We start from the raw sequence: 26,642 nt of genomic DNA on the forward strand, positions 1-26,642 counted from the left end.
ACGTGAGCAGCTTGCTTGGGCACGAGGCCGGCTGTGGCCGGCCACATTGTGCCCAAAAACTTTTATTTTTATTTTTATTATTTAAACTTGATTTATTTTATTATTATTTTCTTTCTTTCTTTTTGTCTCTTATTTATTTATTTATTTATTTTATACATTATTATTATTATTATTATTATTATTTTATTTAATTTTTGAGGTTATTACATTTATTATTATTATTATTATTATTATTTATTTATTTATTTTCTGGGTTGTTACAGTTATATGGTATGCCACGCACGATTGTCTCGGATCATGATCGTATATTTATGAGAGACTTTTGGATGGAATTTTTTAGATTGTAGGGGACTCGATTGAATTTCAGTTCGGCTTACTATCCATAGTCGGATGGCCAAAACGAGGTGGTCAATTGAGGCAATGAGCAGTACTTGAGGAGCTTTGTTGTAGATATGCCGAGACAATGATTAGAGTTTTTACTGTAGGCGGAGTGGTCTTATAACACTGCCTACCACAGTAGCATTGACATGACTATATTTGAGGTGGTGTATGGGCACACGACTCCGACATTACACGCTTATGATCTAGTGGTATCTGCATATTAAATAGAAGTGGACTTAGCTTTGATGGATTGAGACGCCATATTGAGGATGTCACATGCCCATCTTAAACTTGCTAAAAACTACGTGAAGCAAGTTTATGATCACAGTCATACGGAGAAGGAGTTCGACATTGGCAATTGGGTGTTTGTGATGGTGCAATCGTATCGATAGGTGACCTTGTGTCCAATGCGAAACCAAAAGTTAATATATTGTTACTTCGGTCCATTTCGGGTGTTAAAGCGTATTGGTCCGACTGCATATCGATTGGAGCTGCCGAAGTGGTAGAGAGTGCATCCTGTCTTCTATGTTTCATTGCTGAGGGAGCAGATTAGAGATCATGAGGTCGTTAGATCAATTCTATCGGAGCCATTGGAGGAGATAGAGATCATAGAGCTAGTTTATGTACCTGCTAAGTGTAAACGACGACATGATACTAGATTAGAGATAGAGATTCTAGTCGAGTGGCTTGGCAAGCCATCCAATGAGACGACTTGGGAGTTAGAGACTAATATTTTAGAGCATTTCCTTGACTTTTCACCTTGAGGATAAAGTGGCGGAAGCATGGTGGGCTGATACATTTAGTTAAGATTTTTTCTTATTCCATTAGTTGTTTATTTTCGTTAAAATAAAATTTCTGTAGGTTGTATTCGAATACGGAATGGGTCGCGTTCGAACGCCCTTACGAATGCCTTCATCAGGTTCGCAAAAATAGAAAACGCAAAATGTGTGTACGAACGCAGTCAAGCGTGTTTGAACGCCGCGTTTGAATGCCTGCATTGCATTCGCACATACAGAGAACGTCTTTTGTGCGTTCGAATGCGATCGAGCGTGTTCGAATGTGATCGACGGGAATCTTCTAGAATTAGGGTTAATAATTGTATTTTGGCTAGTTGGCTAGCCTCTATAAAGGTGTGGATGGCAGCCAAAATCATTATGCTATTGGATTATCAATTTCTTGCCTCTTATCTTCTCTCTATTCTTTCTATCCTAATCTCCCTCCTCTCTCTTCACCAACCTATCTCCTCTACCATTGGTTAGGTCTCTCTTAATTTCTAATCTTCCTCGTCTGTCAAGTCCTCTCTGTTCTTTGGAATCTCGACCACTTCTTTCCCTTCATCTCTATTCTTAACGTCATCCACTATCCACCCCCATCTCCATTATCATCCATAACCCTACCATCCACTCTATCCGTCACCACCACCATCATCCGCACTAAATCATAATTTCGTTCCTGCTGTAGTTGGAATCTGTGAAGGGTGTAAATACAAAAAACGTAGATCAGAAAGTTACGGATCGATTCCACTTGGTTTTGTATGAGAGAATATTTAGTAAATATTTTCCCTTGATTGTAGGGACTACTTCCTACAATAAATCTAGATCTTGAAGGAATCGTTCTGTAAACCTGTCATTAGTATCAGAGCCTATCAATTTGGTACCGTAGAACCCCTATCAATATCATTGGAGTTTAGAGTGGGTGATTATAATAATGGTAAAATTTTAACAAATGAGTTAGTGGTCTTGGTGTATCCATATTAATTGCTCATATTAGAGAAAATACAGATTAGTGTAGGAAAATCGTATTAGGCATATTTTATTATTTGATAAAGTAAGTTAATTAAATATTATTTGTTTTACTTTAAGTTGACAATAATTAGTGGAAAGATAATCTGAATTAAATTATTTTAATTATTTAATAATGTGTCAAACTTTGGTACAATTACACCAACTTTACTTGATTAATAAATATATGAATTTTACATAGATCTACCCAATCCTATAGTGAATATCAGTAGTATTATTTAATTATTTAGTGTTAGGAATATTGTGTTTATAATTTCATTACTTCATTATCAAAGTGGACTTCGTATCATGTGAGGATGGTCTGATGGTGCAGTTGTAGCCAGTTATCTAGGAAATGATGTTAAACAAGTAAAACTTTCACAATCTAGGAGTATTATAGAGAATGAAATATCTTACCTTTTGGCATTATTGTATTCATATAATGCATGTATATATATTTATTTACTTTTATATATATAAGTAGTTCATGTTAACTTCACTCGCTTTTTGACATAATTATATTTATCATGATTACTATGCATATCCACAGGTATGATTATCTATAATACTATGTAATATATAATAATGATATGTTCTATTATGCTTGCTTGTGTTATATAATATCATGCCATTAGCACACATGCATTGCCACGAAGGGAGTGATTTCTACGTCTTGATAGTATCTAACATTTCCCTAGCTAGCGTAAGGGCGGGGTATTATAGTATTATTATAAGGTAGGGCTAATGCTTGAGGCACTACAACAATTTGTATATTTGGTAGCAAGCATATATGCTACTAAAAGATATATTTTTTGTTACTAAAATATTTGGTAGCAAAATAATTATTTACTGCAGCAATTACTGCCACTAAATCTTAGCAGCAAATTAACATTTATTTCTAAAATTATAATTTATGGCAATATATATATTTGCTATTATAGAAAGAGTTTATAGTGGTTATCATAATTGCTACTGTCACTAATTTTTAATATGGCAAAGAACTTATAATAGCAAATATAATTTGTCAATGAAAACTATTTAGGGGCAACTATATTAATCGCTAAAATTTTGAATTCTTTTAACAGCAAAATATATTTGTTACTTATGTACCTATCATATTTAGTAGCGAACACAATTGCTACTAAAAGTATTATCCATTAGGCAATATAAAATTATTTTTATAATTATATTAGAATTTATCGATTTCCTATAATCATTTTGTAAAAATAAATACAATTTAATATTAGAACATATATTTTCATATGCTCATAGCTTCAGTGCTGCAATTTTAATGCTTCATATAACAATTCATGCATATTATTATTTTGAACAAAGTTGTCATTTGCAGTGGTAGTATTAGATGCATAACAAATCCAATGTGTATACCTACTAAGGAATCCAATGCATAACAAATGTTAAAACACATCTTCCAACTTTTTCTATTTGGTATTGACACAAGTTTCACATAGACATAATATCATTGCAAAATCAAGAAAATCCAATTCCTGTTTATCTAACTAATAATCTTTGAAAAAAATTTGCAAGTTCAGAGTAGAAATAGTGATTGATTTCTAAAGTCTTCAAAAGTAAAATATATTAGTGACTATAATAACATTAAATCGTATAATGTTCTAAACCGTGTCATTCAACGAAATGAACTACCTCTAGAACATGAATTTTGCTGCTTTATGATATAAACTAATGAATTAAAGAATAATTAACACAGTCATAAAATATTCCGTCAACATAGAAAATGGTATATACTTCGGACACTTCTCTTTCATGGGTGATGGATCCTAAACCAACATGACTTTTTGCTAACCCTCACAAAAGATAGATCTATAGTAATATATCTAGATTGTGCTCTTCTTATAGTATATCTGGATAGGCTGTGATCTTGTATCTTGTCATTATCCATGTAATATTATTAGTATGCTATATGTGTCATATACAACTCAGATAGTTAAAACATTCTATATTATATATGTATTTAAAATAATTGACTAATTATATCTAGATGTCTTTGATTTTTTTTCCAAGGGAAAGCCCATAGGTAAGGTAATTCATCAATGAATTATAACAAAAAGGCATGATAAATAAAGAGTATGAGAGATAAAGCGACGATTCTTTGACATAAGCCCTATACTTGGCATAAAATAGACAACCATAATTTAATCTAGAGGATCAAGTGCTGGGGTACAACACAAAATAAAATAAAGAATGGCCCAAGGATTCCCAAGAGTAAAGAGCCTTGTGTTTAGTAATATCAGCCTAATAACTACACTCGTTCAGTCAGTCCAACAACCAAGACATCACCCTGAAAATCTACAAAGGTAGGAGGATCAAAGATCACCCACCTAAAACATAAATTTAAAAAAAAAATACCAACAACACTCTAATATTATTGCAAAGCAAAACAAGGTTATACAGCCAAGGACCGCCAAAATCACAACATCCGTATCCAAAAAGACACAGACGCATGCGAGTATAACCTATTACTGTGAACGGGTCCTGGACCCTCACCTCACCCAGAAGGCCTCATCTACCCGGCGTGGTAGTGAGGTCTATCACGAAAAGAGCACCAAGAGTGAGGGAGAATCTGTGGTGTCGAAGCTTCTACACCACAGATTCTACACCAAGGCAACAACGACGATGGCAAGAAAAAGCAAGGACAATGAGAGGAGGTGATGATGAAAGGAGGAAGTGATGGCACGGAGAGAGGTGACCAACATCGAAAGGAGGAGGCATAATATTTGGGTTGATATTATCACCCAATTTTTATTAAAGTACACTCCATTTTTTTTTAGTTAAAGGATGCATACTTAAACAACTTAAAAGGAGTATATTTATTAATAAAGGAGAGGATCATAGAACAATATTTTTCGTGGGCAGATAAAATAGACTTTGATGGGTTGATATTCTCTCCCATTTTTTTTTTCATAAAATTGCATTCTTTCTCTTACTTAAAGGGTGTATACTTAAATAGCTTAAAATGTTATGTATATCAAATAAAATAGAGGAATACGGAACGAGATATTTAGTGGGCATGACCTGATTTGATTTTAGTAAATTAATATTCTCACCTAATATTTATAAGCCTACACTTCCTCTTCTACTTAAAAGTATATTTAAATAAATTAAATGAGTATATATATATATATTAAATTTAATTTAAGAGAAGAGTAGGAACAATCAATGAGGATTTCATGTGCTATTATAGTTTTGGTGGGCATATATTCTCACAGAATTTTTATAAATTACACTTCCCCTTTTAATTAAAAGATGTATAATTAAATAAAATAAAATAGTGTATATATATCAAATATAGTTGGCATTTGTAAACCATCACTGAAATTATAAAATTGCTCCTATATAAGAATAAATAGTAGTGTGTGTAAATCATCACTAAAAATATAAAAGTTTTTTATTAAAACAAATGTAATAGCAACATTTTTTTATACGCCACTATTTTATTTACTTATGAAAACTATTATATCTAAATGTAGTAGTAGAGTAAAAAAGTAGCTACAAACTTAAAATTTGTTACTATATGATTTTTATACTAGCAAATATCATAATATGCTACAAAAAAGTGTGTTGCTAAATATAATAATTCTTATAATGAGATTTCATTTTGTTGATTCTAGAGAAGCACGTCGTTTTGCCGAGCAATGGATAATTTACTAATAATCAATTAGAGTCAAATTGTAATAACCCAAAAACAATATTAAAAGTTTGGGCACGACGTGGTCGGCTACAATGTGGCTGACCTCGTGCCTATGTAGCACCACCCTAGCAGCTTGGCACTGCATGGGGGCGACATGTGTCGCAAGCCCGGCCAGCTAGGCTAAGCCGGGTGATTGCGGCGGGTCCTACCCAACTGCCACCATCGGCCTCCCCCATCGCCTCTTTCTCTTCCTTCCTTTTTATTTTCTTCTCTCTCTAAAATGCACTCCCGTTGCTCTCTCCTCTCTCTCTCTCTCTCTCTCTCTCTCTCTCTCTCTCTCTCTCTCTCTCTCTCTCTCTCTCTCTCTCTCTCTCTCTTTTCACCCTTCTTGTCGAAAATGGCCTACCACCGTCATCATTGCCGAAGTGAGCCCCTCTCCTTGTTTCTTTTCTCTTCCTCTCTTTCTCACTCACTCTCTCTCTCTCCATCACTCTCTCTAGTGGTCTCAGGTATGCCAGATCCGAGCCGCCAACGAGTGGCCAGTTGCTGGCTGGCTAGCAACAGCTGAGCCCTATTGGCCTGGCTCTCCTCCCTCCCCTTCTCTTTCTCTTCTCTTTTTCTTCCTTCCTTTCTTTTTTTCTTTCTTCTTTTTTCTCTCTCCTCGTTTCCTCCTTGTCTTCAGCACTGTAGCAAAAAGGATTATTGTTTTTTTCTATTAATTATATAATTTATTTTCTAATGTTAGGTAAATTAGTTTATTTAGATAATTAATTATTTTGGTATAATTATTAGCTAAGTATTTTTAGTATAATAATTTATTAATAATAATTATAAATATTTGCGTATAAATTTTATTTATGGTTTAGTTATTAGTTATTAGATTAATACATGTAGCCTTATTAATAATAATCTTATATTTATATTTATAGTTTATATATAACTATTTTTAGCATCTTATTATTGTCTACTACTTTGTATAAAATGAAATACTAAGCTTGCATGTTATTTTTGTATAATAGGATCATGGCTATTTTCATAATATATAAGTAATTAAATAAGAGTAAGTATCACAAAATAATTATTAATAAGATTATATTTATAATTATATTTTTATAAGTCATATATATTATTGTCATTAATGATATACAAAACGAGATAAATTACGATATTACTTACTCTATAATTAGCAAACTAGGATTCTTATTAATAAATATAAATTATGGTATTAGCATATTAATATTATCACAATTAAATTTATCCTATGAATCTAATTAATTTTTAAATCTAATAAATTATCATATTTTTACTCGAATAGATTATGATCGGATAAACGACTAACTTCATATTACTTAAAACATTTTCAGACTCTGGCCCTTTATTTAAGACCCCGAGGACTTTACTAATATAGAGTGTGATACATTTAGGTAGGGTCTTTTCTTATTGTATTAGTTATTTATTTTTATTAAAATAAATTTTTTATAAGTTGCGTTCAAATGCGGTTGGGGGCGCATTCGAACGTATTTGAGGATGCCTGCATCAGGTTCGCAAACACAGAGAATGCAAAATGTACGTTCGAATGCGGTCGGGCGCATTCGAATGCGATAATCGAAAACCTGCATTGCTTTCGCATTGACAGAGAACGTTTTTTGTGCATTCGAACATGATCGAGCACGTTCAAATGCGATCGGTAAGAATTTTCTAGAATTAGGGTTAATGATTGATTTTTGGCTTGTTGGCCAGCCTTTTATAAAGGTGCACATGCAGCCAAAATTATTATGCTATTGGATTATTGGTTTCTTGCCTTCTATCTTCTCTCTATTCTCTCTACCATAATCTTCCTCCTCCCTCTTCACTAACCTACCACCTCTACCGTTGGTAAGGTCTCTCCTAACTTCTAATCTCCCTCGTCTGTCGAGTCCTCCCCCTTCATTGGGATCTCGACCACTTTTTTCGCTTTGTCTTAATCACTTAAATAACATCACCCATCTACTCTCATCTCCATTATCATCCATAACCCTAATTTCTACTCTACTCGTCACCACCACCATCACCCGCACTATATTATGTTTTCATCCTAGTTGCAGTTTGAATCTGTGAAGAACATGAATACAAATATCGTAGATCAAGGAGTTATGGATCGATTCCATTTGGTTTCATAATTTTCTGACTACGGGAGAATATTTGGTGAATATTTTTTCTTGGTTGCGTGGATTACTTTCTACAATAAATTCAGATGTTAAAGGAATCGTTCTGTAGCCTATTATTGGTATCAGAGCCTATCTTTTGATAGCATAGAACTATCAGAGTGACGGTTGATTGATGGATGTGAGGGATACGTGTGTTAGGTCTTTTGATCAGATGGTAAATAGTCTTATCCTCTAGATGCCTTTATCAAATTAGAATTTATTATATAATTATGTATATATATGTTTTGGCCTCCATCATGATTATATGACCTTATTCAGTTGAGTATATTTTATCATGCATTTGATTAGACTGATCTATGATATGAATATACTAGTGATATATAGAGATAATTAAATATGTCTATACTGTTATGAAATTATATCGAGATGATCTCTAGCATGAGTATGCATGTGATAGACTGGTACGAGGATGCTTATGCTAGATATATGGTTGGAGACTATATTGCATTATTATTCTGTTGACCTCTTTACCACCTAAATTCTTGAGTTGCATGTGCGCAGTAGACATTTGGATACATGATGTTCACTAGGTAATATGTGGCGAATTATCTTCATGTAGTTTCTATCAGCTAGAAGGGTGCCTGGTCTGGATGGATGTTGATACCTTTAGCGGATGATAGGGTGTGATTATAATTGAGATACCTTTTGCGGATGATAGGGTATGCTCTGACCCTTTGAGCATATTGATGATACCGGGTACCGGGTGTTGATTATGTATAGTAGTCTAGTATGATGGTGATATTCAGAGATGATATTGATGATTGAGATGTTGAGAAATGCATATGATTTCATTATCATTTAATATACTTAATTATCGAGTGGTCAATATGCATCATATGTGTCATATTTAAGAGAAAGTTATGATGATGATATGACATAGAGATGTATTTATATATTGTCGAAAATTATATACTTTGATCAGTGATGTATGATATCTGCCTTTCATATATATAGTATTAAGGATATATTTATATACTCATTCATGACATAATGCTCCTATATGATTTATATTATCTAGTACATGATTTACTCTTTATTTGACATCACTTATTCGGGGTAAGATTTATTCACTGAGTATTTTGCTAATGACTCTCTTTATTTCTTTTCTATGTGGTACGTGATAGTGATTTGAGATATTCTGAGAAGATATTTAGAACAATGATAAGGTGAGTTATAGGTGCAAGACAGTATAGATGATAGTTTATATAGAAATTGAGTTGTATCATTATTTGTTATATTTGTACTTTATTATATTAGATGATGATTTATATAATATAGGTCGAAATATAGTGTACTTACGTATTAGTTGTTTTAGTTGTATCTTGATAGTTTATCATAGCATGTGTGAGCCCTACCAAATTATTTAGCTATGTAATATGATTGTTGTAGATTTAGATATGGATATGTTAGTAGGTTTTATTTAATCATGTCATACTTTATTTTGTGATTGAGTATGTGAGCTCAAGGCTTATCTATGTGTGGCGGCCCTATTAATCCTGTTGTATGCGCCGTATGTGTCGTATAGGCGCGTGGGCGTGCACGTGCTGGTGTCGAGCAAGGGCGCTACACAAAACCTTTAGGATATTTAAGTTGAAAAGCAAAAGGTAGGATAGTGTAGACCTAGAGGTATCGGATGATGTAGAGTGAAGGCATCCTTGAATTATGACTCACGTTTTTTTGCATGATAGTGCGATGATAATAAGAGGAAGACTTCGATGGTAGTATCGATGTGCAATATTGACTCTTGTAATTAATTTATGAATAAGGTCCTTTGTCTATGACAATGAACAATCGATCATATTATTTGCTAGGTGAAGGGTAGATGATTCTATTGCTCGGGTCTACTATCCTTTTGAGGTGTTTGTGAGTTCTTGGTCCTCTATGGTCACTCTTTTCTTGTTCATCTTGGATCACATGATAAACATTGTCTAAGGAACAATGACTCTAATACTAATGTTACGAACTAGATTTAGGCTGATCTAGATATAAGAAAATTATGAAAATTTCAGTGATGGTAATCTCACGATATAAGGTTCTAACGGCTCTAGTTTTATGTCAATCGAATGTTTGAAGGAAATAATATCATTAAAATAGTGGAGCAAGATAAGAATAGGGTGGAACGGTAAAAATCTGACGTTGTAGTGATTGTCGGAGGGTGGTGGACGCCAAGGGTGGTGATGGACGGCCGTATAGTAAGGTGGTTGCTGGAGGAAGGTGGTGGCTAGGGTTTAATACTTAGAAGGGTTCTTCGGTTATAATCTACTCTTATAAAAATAAAGACGATCTAACGGCTATGATAAAAATAATATATGCAATAATAAGAAAAATAATTAAACTCAATTAATTCTCAATAAACAAAGAAGCTCAACCTCTCTATATATAAAGATTAGGCACAATTATTCCTACTCGAACTTAGCCCTAAAGCCTTATACAACTCAAACTAGGATTTATCTTAGAGGCTTACATGATAACTTAACTTAAGAGCTTACATAAGCATGAATTAATTAAAAGATAAATAGACTCAATCCATCAAGCCCAATGTCCTCATATAGCGATCCGATCTGATCCAGTTAGTATCATGTGGCGGCATTCGTAGGTCAAAATCTAATTTTAGCCCTAGGATTAGGACTAAAGCAAGTGCATGAAGGTGATGAAGTGCACGATTTCTGAGATAGGCTAGATTTACATGAATCGATTCAACCACCTTGTGCAAATTAGTTTAAAACTTATAAACATGACCTTGAGCATGAGTACGAGCTTAAGGATGATTGGTGGAACAACTTGGTGGGCCCACGCCATCGGACTGAGTTGAACCCGCATGCAACTTGAGTGCGACATGAGCTGAACTCGTGGGCTCATGTTCCATGTGACCAGTCTCGACGACGTGTTCACTTGGCCTGTGATTATAGGCAACATTTTAGGATCCAAACTCGGATCATCAAGCTTGATGTCCTAAAATTCTTTAGAGAAAATTGCTAAATTGGACCTATCTAGCAGAGTAGTTTTTCACATACCATGGCACGCCCGACCACCAAAAGGTCCAACTAGCTTTCTTCCACTTGGAGGGCATGGTGGTTATGTGGTACTACTTGACTGAGTGGGCTCAACCATTTGAGCCTTGTTTGGATTTTACGGATTCAATTTATGTTCAATTCGGTCCCACCCAGTACAAAGACTTTCATATCATATTGACTAAACTAACTCAGTCAATAATAGTTCGAGCTTATTGGGAGGAGTTCGAGCAAATTTGCAATTGGGTCACTAACTAATCAGACTTGGGCCTAAAGAGTACTTTCATTAGTGGGCTCAGGCCTAACATTCAGACTACTTTTGATGAAGCCTTCTCCTTAGCTATCTTGATGGAGTCCAAGTTGGATTAGTGGAACCAAATCCACAAGAAGAAGAGAAGAAAGACGGCCCAAACCCACGGCCCACTAGAGAATGCGTTTACCCTGACTCAGTCTGTGTAGAAGGAAATTTTTATGTTTTTATTATGATGGCTGATTTACCCCCAACCATAAATGCAAGCACTAGCCAATCCATGTCACGTTCCTAGGTGGACTCGAAGAGGATGAACCTGAGTCCACGACTTGGCACGACAAGCTGTACGAGTATAAGGACGTGAGAGATAGTCACCTTGAGGACTAGGTGTCGAAAAAATGGTGGATTGTTATGATCCAACCACATGGGTTAGGTTAGTCAAGTTTGTTAAGTCGAGTAGAGTCAACTTGAGTTAGTTAGTTAGTTTTATCTTATTGTTTTCAATTTCAAATCCTATAAAAAGTGTTGATAATTATCATTGAATGAATATGAATTTAACCAAATTATTCTTTTCATCTTTATCTTTTATCATAGCAGTTAGATTGTCTTTATCTTTCTAAGAATAGATTATAGTCGTAGAAGCATTCCAATCTTCCAAACCATAGCCATCTTTCTCCACTAGTAGCCATCTTACCTTACGGTTGTCCACCACCACCCTTGATCATCCGCCACCCTTCAACACTGCCTCAAGGTCGAATATTTACCGTTGTACCATATTCTAATCTTTTTATACAAACCTTCGATTTATGTGAAACTAAAGTCATTATAACCCTATCGTGTAAGGGTACAACTACCTAAATTTTCATAATTTTCTTACGTCCGGATAGGTCCAGATCTGGTGCATAACACAATGTCTACAAATTAAACAAATGATGCTGTTATGATCTCCCCTCAGAAGGTTTGATTGTCTCGCAACATAGGTGGCTCCCTGACTTGACTAGACTTGGAATAGGATCGAACATGCTCGAATCTTATTGTCGAATATAAGCAAAAATACTTAATTAAAACACCTAAACTAGAGTTCCTTGTCGTTGAGCATTTGAATGACCTTGTGGGCGTTCAAATGTCAATTTATTTTCTAGCTCTTGAGAAAATGCATTCGAATGGCTTTGGGGGCGTTTGAACTCCTATTTAATCTTCTACTCTCAGGAATTTGCATTCGAACGCTTATAGGACTGTTTAAACGCCTATTTAATCTTCTACTCTCATGAATTTGTGTTCGAACCCTTGTAGGACCATTCGAATGCCTATATAATCTTTCGCTCTCTAGAATGTGCGTTCAAACACCTATAGGGCCTGTTCGAATGCCAATTTCGAGATGAGTTCTTTCAATTGCTAGAACTGCCTATATAGTAATTATATCCTACTAGGTAACTATTTTATTTATCAATCAATCACGAAACAAAATTTATTAGAGATAGAAAAAAAAAAAACTATCTCATACTCAACATGACTATAATTAGATGATGGAAGGACTCGAGTTTATAGATAACAATATATTAAGAGAAGTGAGCTCACAAATTTATACGAGTTCATTATCATTACCATCATATCAATCATATCTCCTAGAGCTACAATACCCTTATTATACTTCATATTCATAATCTGCAAATGCTTTTTATGTGCCTATGTAAGTGTTGGTCATTTTCATGCATGCTCAATATATATATAGAATTACAAAATTCATATTTGTATAAAGACAATACGAGACATTATAATAAGCAATACTATTAGTAAATAATTTTTTAAAGATTATCGATAATATTCAATGCAACATTTTATGCTATTTTTGTGCCGACAAATAAAGTCTTTAATCTTTCCTATCTTTTATGTTTAACTAGATATTAGTTTTAATTATTAAATTATTATCAGTTAATATTATATGCTCAATTATATTATGGAATATTCAATCATATTAAGAAATATTCAATCATTAATAATAGTTTTAATAAATATTTCAATTATATTATGCGTTGAATAATACTTATATTTAATGATTGCTATATCTTTACTGAAATAGGTCATTTACAAAAATAATCTAATTATAAAATATTAAATTATAGGTTTTAATACATATATTTAACTAAAAATCAAAGATTAATGTGCCGAAGACTGAATATTATCTTTAAATATTCTAAATTTTTCATCAAAAATAAGTTTGAAAAAACATGCCATTGGCATATAGAAAAAAATACTAATTAAAAGGAAGAAAGGAAAAACATGACAAACACACTACGACATGATTTCTTAATGTAGAAAATCTTTATTGTATAAAAAGGAACAAATCAGACCCGCTCAAATCTAATCTATCTATTTTACCAACCATTAAAAATAAGATTTATATATCCCCCAACACTCTAGTGCTGTAATATTTAAATAACCTGGTAAATACAAATCACAAAATTAACTATCTTTGTAAAGCAAATTGCCTCTCTTTAATAAGTACCCAAGCGTCAAATTAATTCTAAAATATAAGTGTGTCAACGGTGGTATATATATATATATATATATATATATATCAAAGGATGATTTAAATCCTTCGATATGCGTATAAATCCAACATAGGAATTTACCTCCACGAGGGAATTGGAACTCTTTTAAGATGATAGTAGCATTGCTTTCAATTTTCCCTTCAATCTATTTAGTTCTGTGCCTCAACCTCTCCCTCTAATTCACTTAAATAGAGGTATGATATATCTATGATTCTTATTAGGAAATATCTCCAAAGAAAACTCCAAGCCTATTGAAGAATCTAAATTTTCCCAAATGCCACAAGTGTTGTCTAACTCTATTTAAATTTCCTAAAGTGATTGTGTTCTAATCATTCAAACAAGGTCCAGAAAATACATATGCTGAATTCTAAAATAACTTGTTCCGTCTTAATTTCTTTGCACTATCTAATCTTTTATAAGCTATGCGAATTGACTATAAGCTCAGAACGTAGTACTTAGGATTTTATTCACGAATATATCACTATAAAAATATTGTATTTACAAGGTTGACTTATAGAAAACGAAAATAAGCTTGACTTATAAGGAAACTTAAAATAAGCTCGAGTTATAGAAACGAAAATAAAATTTGTTTTTCGTGCAAATAATCAAAAAAATAAAATTAAAAGGGAGGGTCTGAATATAAATTGGAGAGAATGTAGGGTATGAAATGTGACTTTTCGTCTAATAAATCAAGTTTCAAATAACTCATTATACCTAAATCTATATATAACAAAATCTCCAACACAAAAGCCACTGCAGAATAGATCTTATATTCTGCAGCGGCAGCAACTTGGCGGCCGGCGGCTTTGATCCGAGATCAAACAGGTTGTGGGCATTGGAGTAGAGAGAGAGAGAGAGAGAGAGAGAGAGAGAGAAGCAAAAGTTGACAAACCGAAAGCCATGGGGTTGGAGTGCCGATATGAGCTATCTCAATCCGCCTACATAAAGCTCGTCCTTCATGCCCTCAAGCACCGGTCCGCTGCTGTTAACGGCCTCCTCGTCGGTCACCTTACCGAAGACGGCGCCGCCGTCGTTCACATCGCCGACTCCATCCCCCTCTCCCACTCCCAGATCGCCCTCCTCCCCTCCCTCGAACTCGCCCTAATTCAAGTACACAATTCTCTCTCTCTCTCTCTTCTGACTTTCTCTCTCTCTTCGATCGGTTCTAATTATATGGTTTGGTACCACGAAGGTGGAGGAGCATTTTAGCAGTAAGGGAATGGGAATCGTGGGATACTACCACGCAAACGAGCGGTACGATGATCGGGAGCTCGGGAACGCGGCCAAGAAGATCGGGGATCATGTGTTCCGATATTTTCCCCGCGCTGCTGTGCTTCTGGTGGAGTTCTTGGTTCTTGAATTGGTGGTAGGGTTTGACAGATCCAGTTTCCTTATTTGGTATTTTTGATTGTGCAGTTGGATGATAAGAAGATGGAGGAGTTGATGGAGGGGAAGGGGCGGGATCCGGCGCTCCAGGTAATGGTGAAGGAATTTTATTACTAAGCCGGTGTTAACATTTTTTTTCCGCAACTAAGTAGAATTGTACTGAGTTTGTCTCGGATAGCGTAACACAGCTTGAAAAAGTTTTGATCTCAAGAGATTTGGTTTTTTTTTTCTCTTCCTTTTTGCATTAGACATGCAGTAGATGAATCTATTTTCCGCTTCTGCTGGCATTTGTTATTTAGGTAACTCTGCAAATTTCTTGGCATCTCCTTACTCTGAATTGATGGGAGGCTTGCACAGGCACATCCTTTTGGACGAAAGATAGGTAAACATGGAGAGGAGAGGATAATAGATATTTCTTTTAGGATTATAAGGAAATCCATGTAAACATGGAGAGAAGAGAGGATAATAGATATTTCTTTTAGGATTATAAGGAAATCCATACAATGTAATACAACATTTTTGATACATATAGGATCTATGTTCTCTCTTGATTTGCTATCTAGACAAAATGGGAGTCCATCCTTGATTGGTTATATCAAGGTACCTGGGTTGGTAGTTGAATTTGTTTGAAAGGCTTCATGACCTAGGTATATTTAGGTTACGACTTTAGTGGGGGAAAAGGCTCTAGTTTGTTATGGTTGTTGATTTCTATATAAATAGTGAATCTAGCATATTGTATCTGTCCATTAGGAGTATTTCATTATCTAATGATGTTTGAAGCAAGGTTCCAAGTATCAGAATCAGGATCAGGATTGGCCGTCTGAAAAAATGATACGTATCGGCCGTATCGGCGGTATCTGCAGTATCGGTCGTCCGTATCGGCCTGTATTTTAAAATAATTTTAAAATACAAAGAAATTCTTAATTTTTTAGAAAAATAGTAATAAGATATAAATATAAATTGTTCATATATAAAGTCTAAAAACTAAAAAATAAATATTATTTTCTCAATTTCTATTTCTCTCTCTTTCTACCACTCACACTCTCCCTCCCACACAAATTAAAAAAAAAATTTTACCTTCTCTCCACTAATTCTCTTTCTTATCAAACCCTCTCTCTCACTAACTCTCTCTTATCAAACTCTCTCCCTAATTAACTCTCTCCTATTCTCTCCCTTAAAAACTCTCCCTGTCCGACTACCATCTCTTTCCCTCTTTAACATAGTTTTTTAATTTTTGTTTTCTCTCTATGTCTCTCTTTTTCTCCTCTTCCCCTCTCTCTCTTCTTCCCTCTCCTTCTTACTACTGCAACCCGCAAACTCTATCTCTTTCTCCTTCTCTTTCTTTCTCTCTCTTTTTCCCTCTCTTGCTCCATCTCTCTCTCTTTCCCTCTCTCTTCCTCCCTCTCTTTCCCTTTCTTGCTCCCTCTCTTTCTCTCTCTCTCTTTCTCTCTCTCTTTGGTTTTGGCTAGGATCGGGATCAGCTACGGTCGATCCCATTCAGAATCGGCCGAAACTAGGAACCATGGTTTGGAGGTAAAAGAAGAGGAACCTAGTGTCATCGTCTGCCCAACCATTGTCAACAACTGGTAACCAATGAATGAATGAAGCAGTAGTCTCAATTGCTGCTTCAACTGATGTGGTAATTAGGAAGGTCAAGAACTCAAGATGTTGTAGCCTTACCTACATTGTGAAAGAATCTATTTGCCTATTTCCATGTCTTAAACCAACAACAAATTGGGCAAGCTTAGTTGTCACACCAAGTGACAACCTTAGAATTATGTTGGTGACAACTCCAAATTTGCAATTATTTTGGCCACAGAGAATGACTCTAGAACTATATTTGGTTAGTTTTCATGAAGGAGTTTCTCAAGGTTTTAGAATTACACTTATTTTTTTTCTTTTCCTATTCTACTAGTATTTTAGGGTAATTGATGACTCATGAGGTGTTGTGTTGGCTCCAAAGGCTACAATAAACCTGTAGTATAGAAGACTTTGTATATGCAATTTTGTTTTTAATTAATTTCCTTTTCTGGAGCCGCATGCTACAAATAAGAGGTAAAAGTAGGCAGCATCATTCTTTATAGGACAAGGAGAAATGGCTTTATAATTTATTAGGTAATGAAGTTATTACTAGGATATTTGTTTATAGAATTAGAAACTATTATGTTCATAACACGCGTGGTTTGGAGAAGCTCAGCTAGTTTTGCATGAATAGTGTCTGAATAACAAGAAACAAGACCATTCAATTGTAGTATTGGGAGTTCTAAGTTTCTAAAAACTTTGTTATGTAGGTTGGTGGATTGTCACCTTGGTGACCTCTACAGGATGACTTATCTTTTCAGTCTTGATGGTGGTTATGTTAAGGATGACATCTAAAATCTAATATGATAATTAAGTATTTTGTTGGTGGCCATCTCGGAAGTGCCAATACTTCTACTCTCAGGAGTCTTTATAATTTGTAACTTTTGTATAAGATACTGTCATAATTTTTAAGGACAACCATCTTATTGCATAATGGCCTATGCATAGGCTTCGGGCTGGTTTCTTCCTAGTAGATTTCTCAATTATGATAGCTTTCTGTGGTTTCTACTAATGATGCATGAATTTGGTTTACTGGTTTTCTGTATTAATTAGAACTTTTGTCTGAACTATTATAGTATTGTATCGCTAATTCATTTATGTTTGAACCAACTTAATTCATGGATGTCTATCTCAGCTCTAGGCAGCATTGGGTGTCCCCTAGTTCATCTATCTACTGCCTATCTTTCATTCCACATTTTGTATTTCTTGAACCAAGGGTTCCACTTTAGTTTCATTCCAATCTGTATTTATTGATTATTTTAATTGCAACATTACCTCTTTGTAGCCTACTGTCTTCTTTAGGTTGGTTTAGCTCTGGATAAACTATACAACATAAGTGATGCTACTAGCAAATTAGCAAGATCATTGTGGTGGTTAAAAACAATCTTTATGTTTTTTTCAAATATCATATTATAAGCTAATATGTGACTGTCTCTCTGCTAAGATGAAGTGCTTAATAGAAAGAATTAAAGAAAAAACAAGAGTACAAATGCTAGAGGATTAGTTATGGGAATTGCATTGTTCTCATCTGATCCAAATGGAGTCAAGGTCAAGCCACACAATGATTATAAACTTTTGTTGGTCATAGCTTGATTCTTATAGCCAATATTTGATATTCTATGCTAGTTTTGGACGCTTAGTAATAATTACCAAGGTTTTGAATATCGGTATTGAGATTGTGATTGATTATCCGAAAAAAACAATACGTATCGACCATTTCGGTCAATACGGAGTCTGACTATATTTTCAATTATATAAAATTTTAAAAATTAATATAAAATGCAATAGAAGTTTCAAAAAATAAAAAAATAATAGGAAAAATAAAACATCACCCAAACCTCTCTAGCCTCTCCTTCTATCACCAACTACCCTTTATCTCTCTGTGTTACTATAGCCGCAAAGGCAATGTTGCTGCACTAGCAAGGAGAAAGGGAGAGAGAGGGGGCGAATGGAGGGAGAGGTGCAGGAGAAAAGCGAGAGAGAGAGAGGGATGGTAAAAAAGGAAAAAAAGAAAACCTGAACCAAAGAAAAGAAAGAAAACTCTTTCTCTTGTTAGAAAGCAAGGTTCCTAGTATCGGGATCGGGATCGGTATCGGCCATCTAGAAAAATGATATGTATTGGCCGTATCGGCCGTTTGTATCGGATCAGATTATTTTTTAATTATATAAAATTCTAAATATTATTTAAAAATGCAGAAAAATTTAGAAAAAATGACAAAAAATTAGGAAAACAAAAATTACTCACATATGAAGTCAAAACTTAAAAAATGTATTAACTTACTCAAAATTTAAAACTTTGATGAATACCGAGTTGGTTTTCGTAAATTTCTATAGTCTTCATCATTATAATCACCATAAGTTTGTAAATATTGATATCTGGAACTGATGCTCTAAAAAGTGATTCCATCATACTAGTCATGTTGTATGGATCTTGTTGTGTGAGTTGCGTCTGAGGAGGATAATAATCAGCATTTGGATCTTGTGCCTGAGAATATTGAGGATACTGAGGATAATAACTAGCATATAGATCTTGTGATGGCTCCAAACAATAAATACTTAATGTACCATAATTATAGGAAGCAACATTCTTATGACGACGTCGCTGATATGTATATATATCCTCAGTTTCTCTGTCTTCAATCGTTATGCCTCCTTGACTTTTCTCAACAAATGTAGATGGAACGATCTCACCACCGCCTCTGCCTTCGTTGTGGTCTCTCCCAATATCTCATCTAACCATGGGTTATCTCTGTCATCTAATAACCTGTCTTTATTTATCTGATCCATGGAGTCAAGGGGTCTTCATCAAAAACATGATTTAAATCAATCAGTTCATTTTCTGCCTTCTTAAATTTCTCTCCCTCAATCTCATATTATAATGACAAAAAATTAACTTCTCTAATTTTTCTATTGTTAATCGGTTGCGTATTTTTGTGTGGATTAAGAAAAAAGTAGTTCAATTTCTTTCACACTGTGATGAAGACACAGTTTGACTTAAAATCTTTTTTGCTATTGGTGTCAAATTTGGTGCCTCCTCCCATCCATAGATAGACCACCATTCAGTTGAAGTGTTATGAGATATAGCTGTAGCAACTTTAGCAGTACTGAGTTGCCCAGCTCTCAATCTATATCTCTTCATCTGAAATCAGAAATATATTATTAGCTTATTGCATACTGATTATATTAAAAGTTAAAACTTGAAACAAATAATAATAAAATTATTTAATTGAATTATAACTCACTTTTTTATTGCAAAGGATTTGTTTATGAATATCGGGCTCAAGCTTATTGATTACCTTCCTAAGTCCCAACAAGACTTCACTATTATTATTGACATTTTTAGAGAATTAAAATCTTGGATTAAGAAAATACCCTGTAGAAATTTAAAATTTGTAAGCATTCAAATTTTTAAATATTCATAAATAAAAGTAAATTAGTAAATTAAAACTTAAAATTTAAAAGCATGCCTACCAGTAGCGTGTATATCTCTATGTAGTTGTTTGTTCTATATAGAATTAATTATCTTCCATCATTTCCTATCTCTTTAGCCCGCATTTTTTTTATTGATTCTTTTGCTATGTCCATTGCCTCATATAAGAAACCGATCTCAGACTTGTCATCATTGTCTACAAGTCTTAATACTTTGACAAGAGGCTCAAATACTACGGTGGCAATTGTAATATTATCCCAAAATACATTTTCAAGAGCCATATTTTTCAAAGTTTCACCTAAAGATTTATCTTTAGGTTTCATATTCTTAATTTTTGTAGATCACTCCTGTGATGTAAACATCTGCATAATATTATCCTTATAGCGCATGATGCTCTCTAAGGCTAAAAAGTGAGTGGCAAATCTAGTGACGTCAGGTTTGATGATTTACCTACCATCAGTCATCTGCCTGAGTAAATTAAGATCCAATCATGGTTATATATAAAATTTGTTAACCTCTGACCTTCATGTATAATCATGTCAATTTTAGGCTTTTTTGCAATATCCTCTAACATTAGATCAATACAATGTGCAGCACATGGCGTCCAATATAAATAAGGTCTTTTTATCATTAGTAATATTTCAGCAGTTTTATAATTTGCCCTATTATCAATAACCATTTGGACTATTTTTTTTCACTGATTTCTTGTACCACCTCATCCATCAACTGACAAATATAATCTATATTTTTGAAATGAGCAGTAGCATCCACATACTTCAAAAATATTGCCCCCATACCAGAGTACACTAAGAAATTAATTATATTTTTTCTGTTTTGTGTACACCTATCACATATCAGTGCACAACCAAATTCATCAGAATACCATTTAAATGTCTCAATGTAGGTATGAAGTTTATTTATTTCTGAGTTAAGATATTTAGTAGCAATATCATTTGAACTAAGAGGTGGAACACTAGGCCCTACTGATTGTATAGCATCCACCATAGTGTGATAATAAGGACTATTAGCTACATTGAAAAGAATATGGTTGTAGAATAAAAATTTAGAGATAGCCCTACCAATGTGTTTCTTTGCATTTTTAATTCCTTTGAGAGCTGTCTTGATGGAAGTTTGTGTACGACCCCTTTTTCTGAAGATATGTATCCATTGGTCTAATATTTTCAGATTCTGCTGTAACACCAAGAGTCCTATGGGTAGAACTGCTGCCCCCATAATTCTCTTTCTCCTCGTATATTAACTGATCTAGATTTTCTGAAAGTTACCATCAGTACTTCTTCTCATCTCTCTCTTCTCTATACATATTTCGGCTCTCTTTTATTACTCTCCTTATTAATCTCTCCTCCTCATCCTCCAAACTTTGCTCACTGCTATCATCATCAATATGTACAGGATTATGCATCAATTCTTCACGAATTATTAACTCTCTTTGTTGTGCAGATTGTTTATCCTTTTTTTTGCCAATTAAATGAGCCAATATCTGTTTTCTAACTTTCAAGGATACTTGAGCGCAAGCTGCTACATTTTCATGTCTTCCAGCTAAATGTTCTTTCAAACGGCTGACACCACCATTCATTTTCTTTCTATACCAGTTGCATTTAACACGTCTTTTATCTTGCCCAATAGTGCTGCAATGTTGCTACCCAATGTCGGTATCATATGACTTCTCTTTTGGAGCCATTGATATTTTAACTCTGCAACTAAAAAACATAAACAAAAATCAAAATAAAATATAAAATAATTTAAAATTTATAAAGCATAACTGCATAAGCAGCACTAGCAGCACTGCTGTTGCAGCAGTACCTGCAGCAGGTGCGCAGCAGTACCTGCAGCAGTGCACAGCAGTACCTGCAGTTGTAGGTGCAGCTGCTGCACAATGAAAAAAAAACTTACCCAAAGTCGCTGGAGATTGAGGTGGTCGAATTTTCGTCGAAGAATGTCGCCGGAGGTCGAGGTCACCGGAGATCTATTTCAATCGCCGGTGAGAAAGAGACCCGTGAGAAAGAGAGAAAGAAAGAAAGAAAGAGAGAGGCAGGAGGGGGGTGGGGGGTGGGGACATCAATTATTGATGTCCCTCGGGACGAATCCGACCCGTTTTCACCCATTTCGGCCAAAACGGACGAAACCAGCAAACCGGCTGGGATCGGGATCGGCCGAAACTGGAAACTATATGGAAAAGTACTCCCCGAAGGTGGACATTGTCTGAAAAATACTCAGCGTGGTTCGCCATCACTTGTCGGTGCTAGATCTGGAGGAATGCATTGAGTGATCGAGGGAGATCTCAAGAGAGAGAGAGAGATGGGAGAATAGATGAAAGCATGAGAGAGAGAGAAAAGGTAAATTTATTATTAAGTGGGTTTGGATCTGGGTCGCGTTCGACTTAAAGTTTGAATGCACCCATTTCCGAAATTGGTGTGGAACCCATTTGTTTCAGCGCAAATAGGTCCGAAACCCATTTGTTTCAGCGCAAATAGGTCGACTCTAGCTAGTATAAATTGGTCAAAACTTCAATCCGTCATAACTACAACAATGGCATCATTACAGAATTAATATCTTAGGCGATTAATAAAGGTATTGTCATAACTCATTTATGTTGGGAGATGACAATGTGTATAAAAAAATAGCTACAAGTAAATTTTTTCACTTGTCACAAGCTAAGTCTTTTGGATAGACAAATCTCTATAGTGTCTGACCGTAAAGGATAAGCAACAGAGCAAAGGCAATAGAAAACAATCAAACACAATTGGCATAGCTGCACAAGAATTATGGTTCAATCATTGTTATCCATGCACCATGGGTATGCTAGTTTTAGGCCACAGGACAACCTCTTGAATGTTGAGTACTGTTGTATACATCTTACCCTCCCAAAACCCTGTAATTGCAGGAATTCATACAATACACTCTTTCTAATAATAATTCATTACAATTTGTACATCAATGGCCACAGTTTGATGCTTCTGGTGTTTCTCTTTCTCAGTTGCTTCTGGTGTTTTGAAATTTATATCACAATGTTGCTCTTTCACTTTGGGCTAGTTCCTTCATATTTGAACAACCTCTTGAAATCTAAGTGACATGACATCATTGAAGGAGTGATGGAGTATACAAAATGCAAGGAATCTGGTGAAATAATCAGCGGGTTTATTTGATAATTAGCACAAAGTTGAAAAGGAAAAAGAAGGGGACAAATTGTTAGGATATAGAGAAACAACACAAAAGTTGCTTATGCATATTTATAGGTAATATCGTGATGTGAGAATCCTTAAGACCTCATCTCATGAACTTGTCATATCTTAGGGAATACACAAATAGCTTTAAATTCCTAGATACTGTATCATGGCATGAGTGAGATCTAATTCTTAAAGGACAGTAGAGAACTTGAATAACATAAATTATTTTCACTTTTTTTGTTTCGTCTTGAAAGCTACTACCTCTCCATCTTTTTACTTTTCTCAAAATATTTGATTTTATTGATTATGAGCTCCGGAATTGATGCGAGTCTTCTAGCAGCTCCAGCTAGATATACATTTGAATTGGTGTTGATATTTGGTGGGTCACCAGGCTGGCTGGCACTGGTTAGCATGAAATGTTGAGACATAATTCTCATACCAGTTCCATGTGGCACTAATAGAGGGTATATGGAGCAAGTGAGGTTAGAGGCCTAAAATATTGCCAAGGGAAAAGTATAAGTTCAGTCCCTGTGGTTTGAAAAAGTAGCAAACCACAAGGATCACATTTATAAAATACTAAATTGTAGAGGTCTCTCTTATAAAAGTAAAAACATAGGGATTGATTCTATAAACTTGGAAACCACAGGGCCTGATTTTCTCTAATTTGGGTCAAATAGCTAAGTTGTTATGTTAAATGTGTCTAATCAAAGGGAACATATCATTGTTTAATTAAAACTAGAAAAACATAAATGCACGAAAAGGATAGAGGGTTGAGAAATTGCAGAAACAATTGTTTCCACCTGAACCTAGAAATACATAAATGCACGAAAAGGATAGAGGGTTGAGAAATTGCAAAAACAAGTGTTTCCACCTGAACCTAGAAAAACATAAATCCACGGAAAGGATAGAGGATTGAGAAATTGCAAAAACAAATATTTCAACCTGAACCTAGAACATTATATGCTCCATCAACATTGTGCTTTGGTCTCAAGAAGTCTGTGATTTGCCTTGATAACTGAGAGAGTTTTCGGCTCACTTCCCTAGCAGGCACCAAGGAACATTTTGAACTGAGGATAAGTTCTCACCTTTTTTGTTGTTGTTGTTGTTGTTGAGAATAAGAGGATAAGCTCTTTTTATTCATCTCTATTCCTTCGGACTCCTGTTGGATAGGGCACTTCTTAAATTAGTGATGAGGTTTGAAATTTTTGGCAAAATCAGTCAGGCTAAAATCTGATCTACCTCAGCTTTGATGGTTCTGGTGGCTTGGCAGTCTTGATTTTGATGAATTGAGTGATTGAAAGTTTTAGGTTTCATTCTTTTATCAACTTTTGACTAGTTGTTGCTAGTTTTGGATTACTTATTTTATACTCTAGAGATTTTCTTTTCTAGCTACTTCATCCATGCTTTAAAATTTGTTAAGAGGTGCTACATTCTTGTTTTTGGGTCTCTCGATGTTCTCTGATATCCTTCTTCATTGGTTTCAATCTTGTTTGTAATGAGATACCAAATCTTTTCACATGCTATATTAAGTACTGTGACTAAGTGCATTTGTCTTCATTTTTTTGAGCACTTGCTAAGCTTTTTCAATACTGTAACAAGATATGGTGAAGAAACATAATAGTCTGGTCTTAAGGGCTTCTAATCTGCTGATATTTTACATTTTAGTTTAGTTTTAATTTTCTATTTTTAATTATAATACAGAATGTTTAACAAATGTACAGTTGGATATTATCTTCCTTTTCCTCTTTATGTATGCAGCTCTACACTAGGGATTCGTCAAAAAGCTGGCGTCAAGTTGGATCAGATGGAAGTAGTCAGCTGATCTTGAAGGAGCCGTCTGCCAACATAGTCTTAGTGGACTACATTGCTTCTCAGAAATGGCAAGAATTAGTTGATTTTGATGATCATCTTGATGACATTAGCAAGTAAGCTAGCATGCACTTAAGCCTTGAACTATCTTTCAGTTGTCCAAATCATTCTTTTCCTCTGATGATGGTGGTACATATTTCATATATCACACGTTTTTGCAGGGACTGGTTGAACCCTGATCTCTTCAACTAAATGATCTATCACTTTCCAGTATTCTATTTATTGGGCTCCTTTATAAATGACATACTTTGTTGTGCAATAGCTCATCTTCTTGTTCGAAATGGTAGGCAGCGAGACTAGTCAGGAAAATTGGAGCTCTCTTGGGAAGTTATTTGTACCCAAAGTATACATAACTTTACTATTTCTTGCTTTTATTTCAGTAGTTTAGCGCAAATCTGGCTCCAGTTGGACATATGATTTCATCCTTATCTTAATTATTATGCATCTTTCACTGTCATAAATCCGGCCCAAAGTAACTTTCTTCGATTCTTAGATCCTCGCTTATTACATCTAACTCTTGGATCATTCTTGGTATGTCAAATTCAATCTATGGATTTTTCAGGTTGTCTCTTGGGTTCCTTTCATAAGTTTTGGTCATCGATCATAATTGATCTGACTTAAATATAAAACCTACCTTTAGTTGATTGAATTAGTACGTGCAATATTTATCATTTGGTATGAAGACTAACCATTAACATGATCTTTTATCTTCTTTAGTCTTATTAAAATTTCTTACATCGGATATTTACGTAAATACCCATTAAGACAGTTGAAAAATATGGTCCAGCAATTTAGGTCGGCAAACTGGTTGGTCGGCGTTGAGTCTTGTCGACGTGACGTGATGGATCTAAGATCTTTCAAGTATTCGACACTTCCCCAACTAAAATTAGCAGCATGTTTAATTTCTTTTCTTAACATTAACAGTCTGAATAAAAGAATTTTTATTATTTCTATTTTGTGATATCTGAGTTAGCTGGGTTTGAATTCGGATCAGGTCATGATCATATAAATACGAAAACAACTCTGTTTATTAAACATGTAAGAATTTCTAAAAACGTACGCAATGGTTCACTTGGGTTATTTGAGTTATTTAAATTTATACAGGTTATTTGAGTTACAAACAAGGTTTTTGGATTATAAATGATTCTTTCAAGGTTATAAATAAATTTTTCGTGTTATAAACAAGTTAGTTAGATTATAAACTGGTTAAGTAGGTTGAGGTAATAAATACAAATACGACTTGTTTAATAATCGGGTTAGACAAGTTGACCTAGTTATGATCTGATATGATTCGGGCTTTATCGATGTCGTCTCGAGTATGGATATACTTTAGGGATGTCTT

At 34.5% G+C, this 26,642-nt stretch overlaps 1 protein-coding gene across 1 annotated transcript; it reads left to right on the plus strand.

Annotated features, from left to right (window-relative positions):
* Positions 1-14,591: 14,591 nt before the first annotated feature.
* On the plus strand, positions 14,592-25,761 carry LOC140760749 (ER membrane protein complex subunit 8/9 homolog). The gene is made up of 5 exons (XM_073097739.1): positions 14,592-14,959; positions 15,042-15,188; positions 15,266-15,325; positions 25,190-25,356; positions 25,462-25,761. Exons 1-5 carry the CDS (start codon positions 14,750-14,752, stop codon positions 25,490-25,492), a joined length of 615 nt encoding a protein of 204 aa, XP_072953840.1. The 5' UTR covers positions 14,592-14,749; the 3' UTR covers positions 25,493-25,761.
* Positions 25,762-26,642: the final 881 nt, after the last annotated feature.

This window comes from Typha angustifolia, chromosome 6 (assembly GCF_048772165.1).
Source record: "Typha angustifolia cultivar Huaian chromosome 6, ASM4877216v1, whole genome shotgun sequence".
In the NCBI taxonomy this organism is placed as follows: Eukaryota; Viridiplantae; Streptophyta; class Magnoliopsida; order Poales; family Typhaceae; genus Typha; species Typha angustifolia.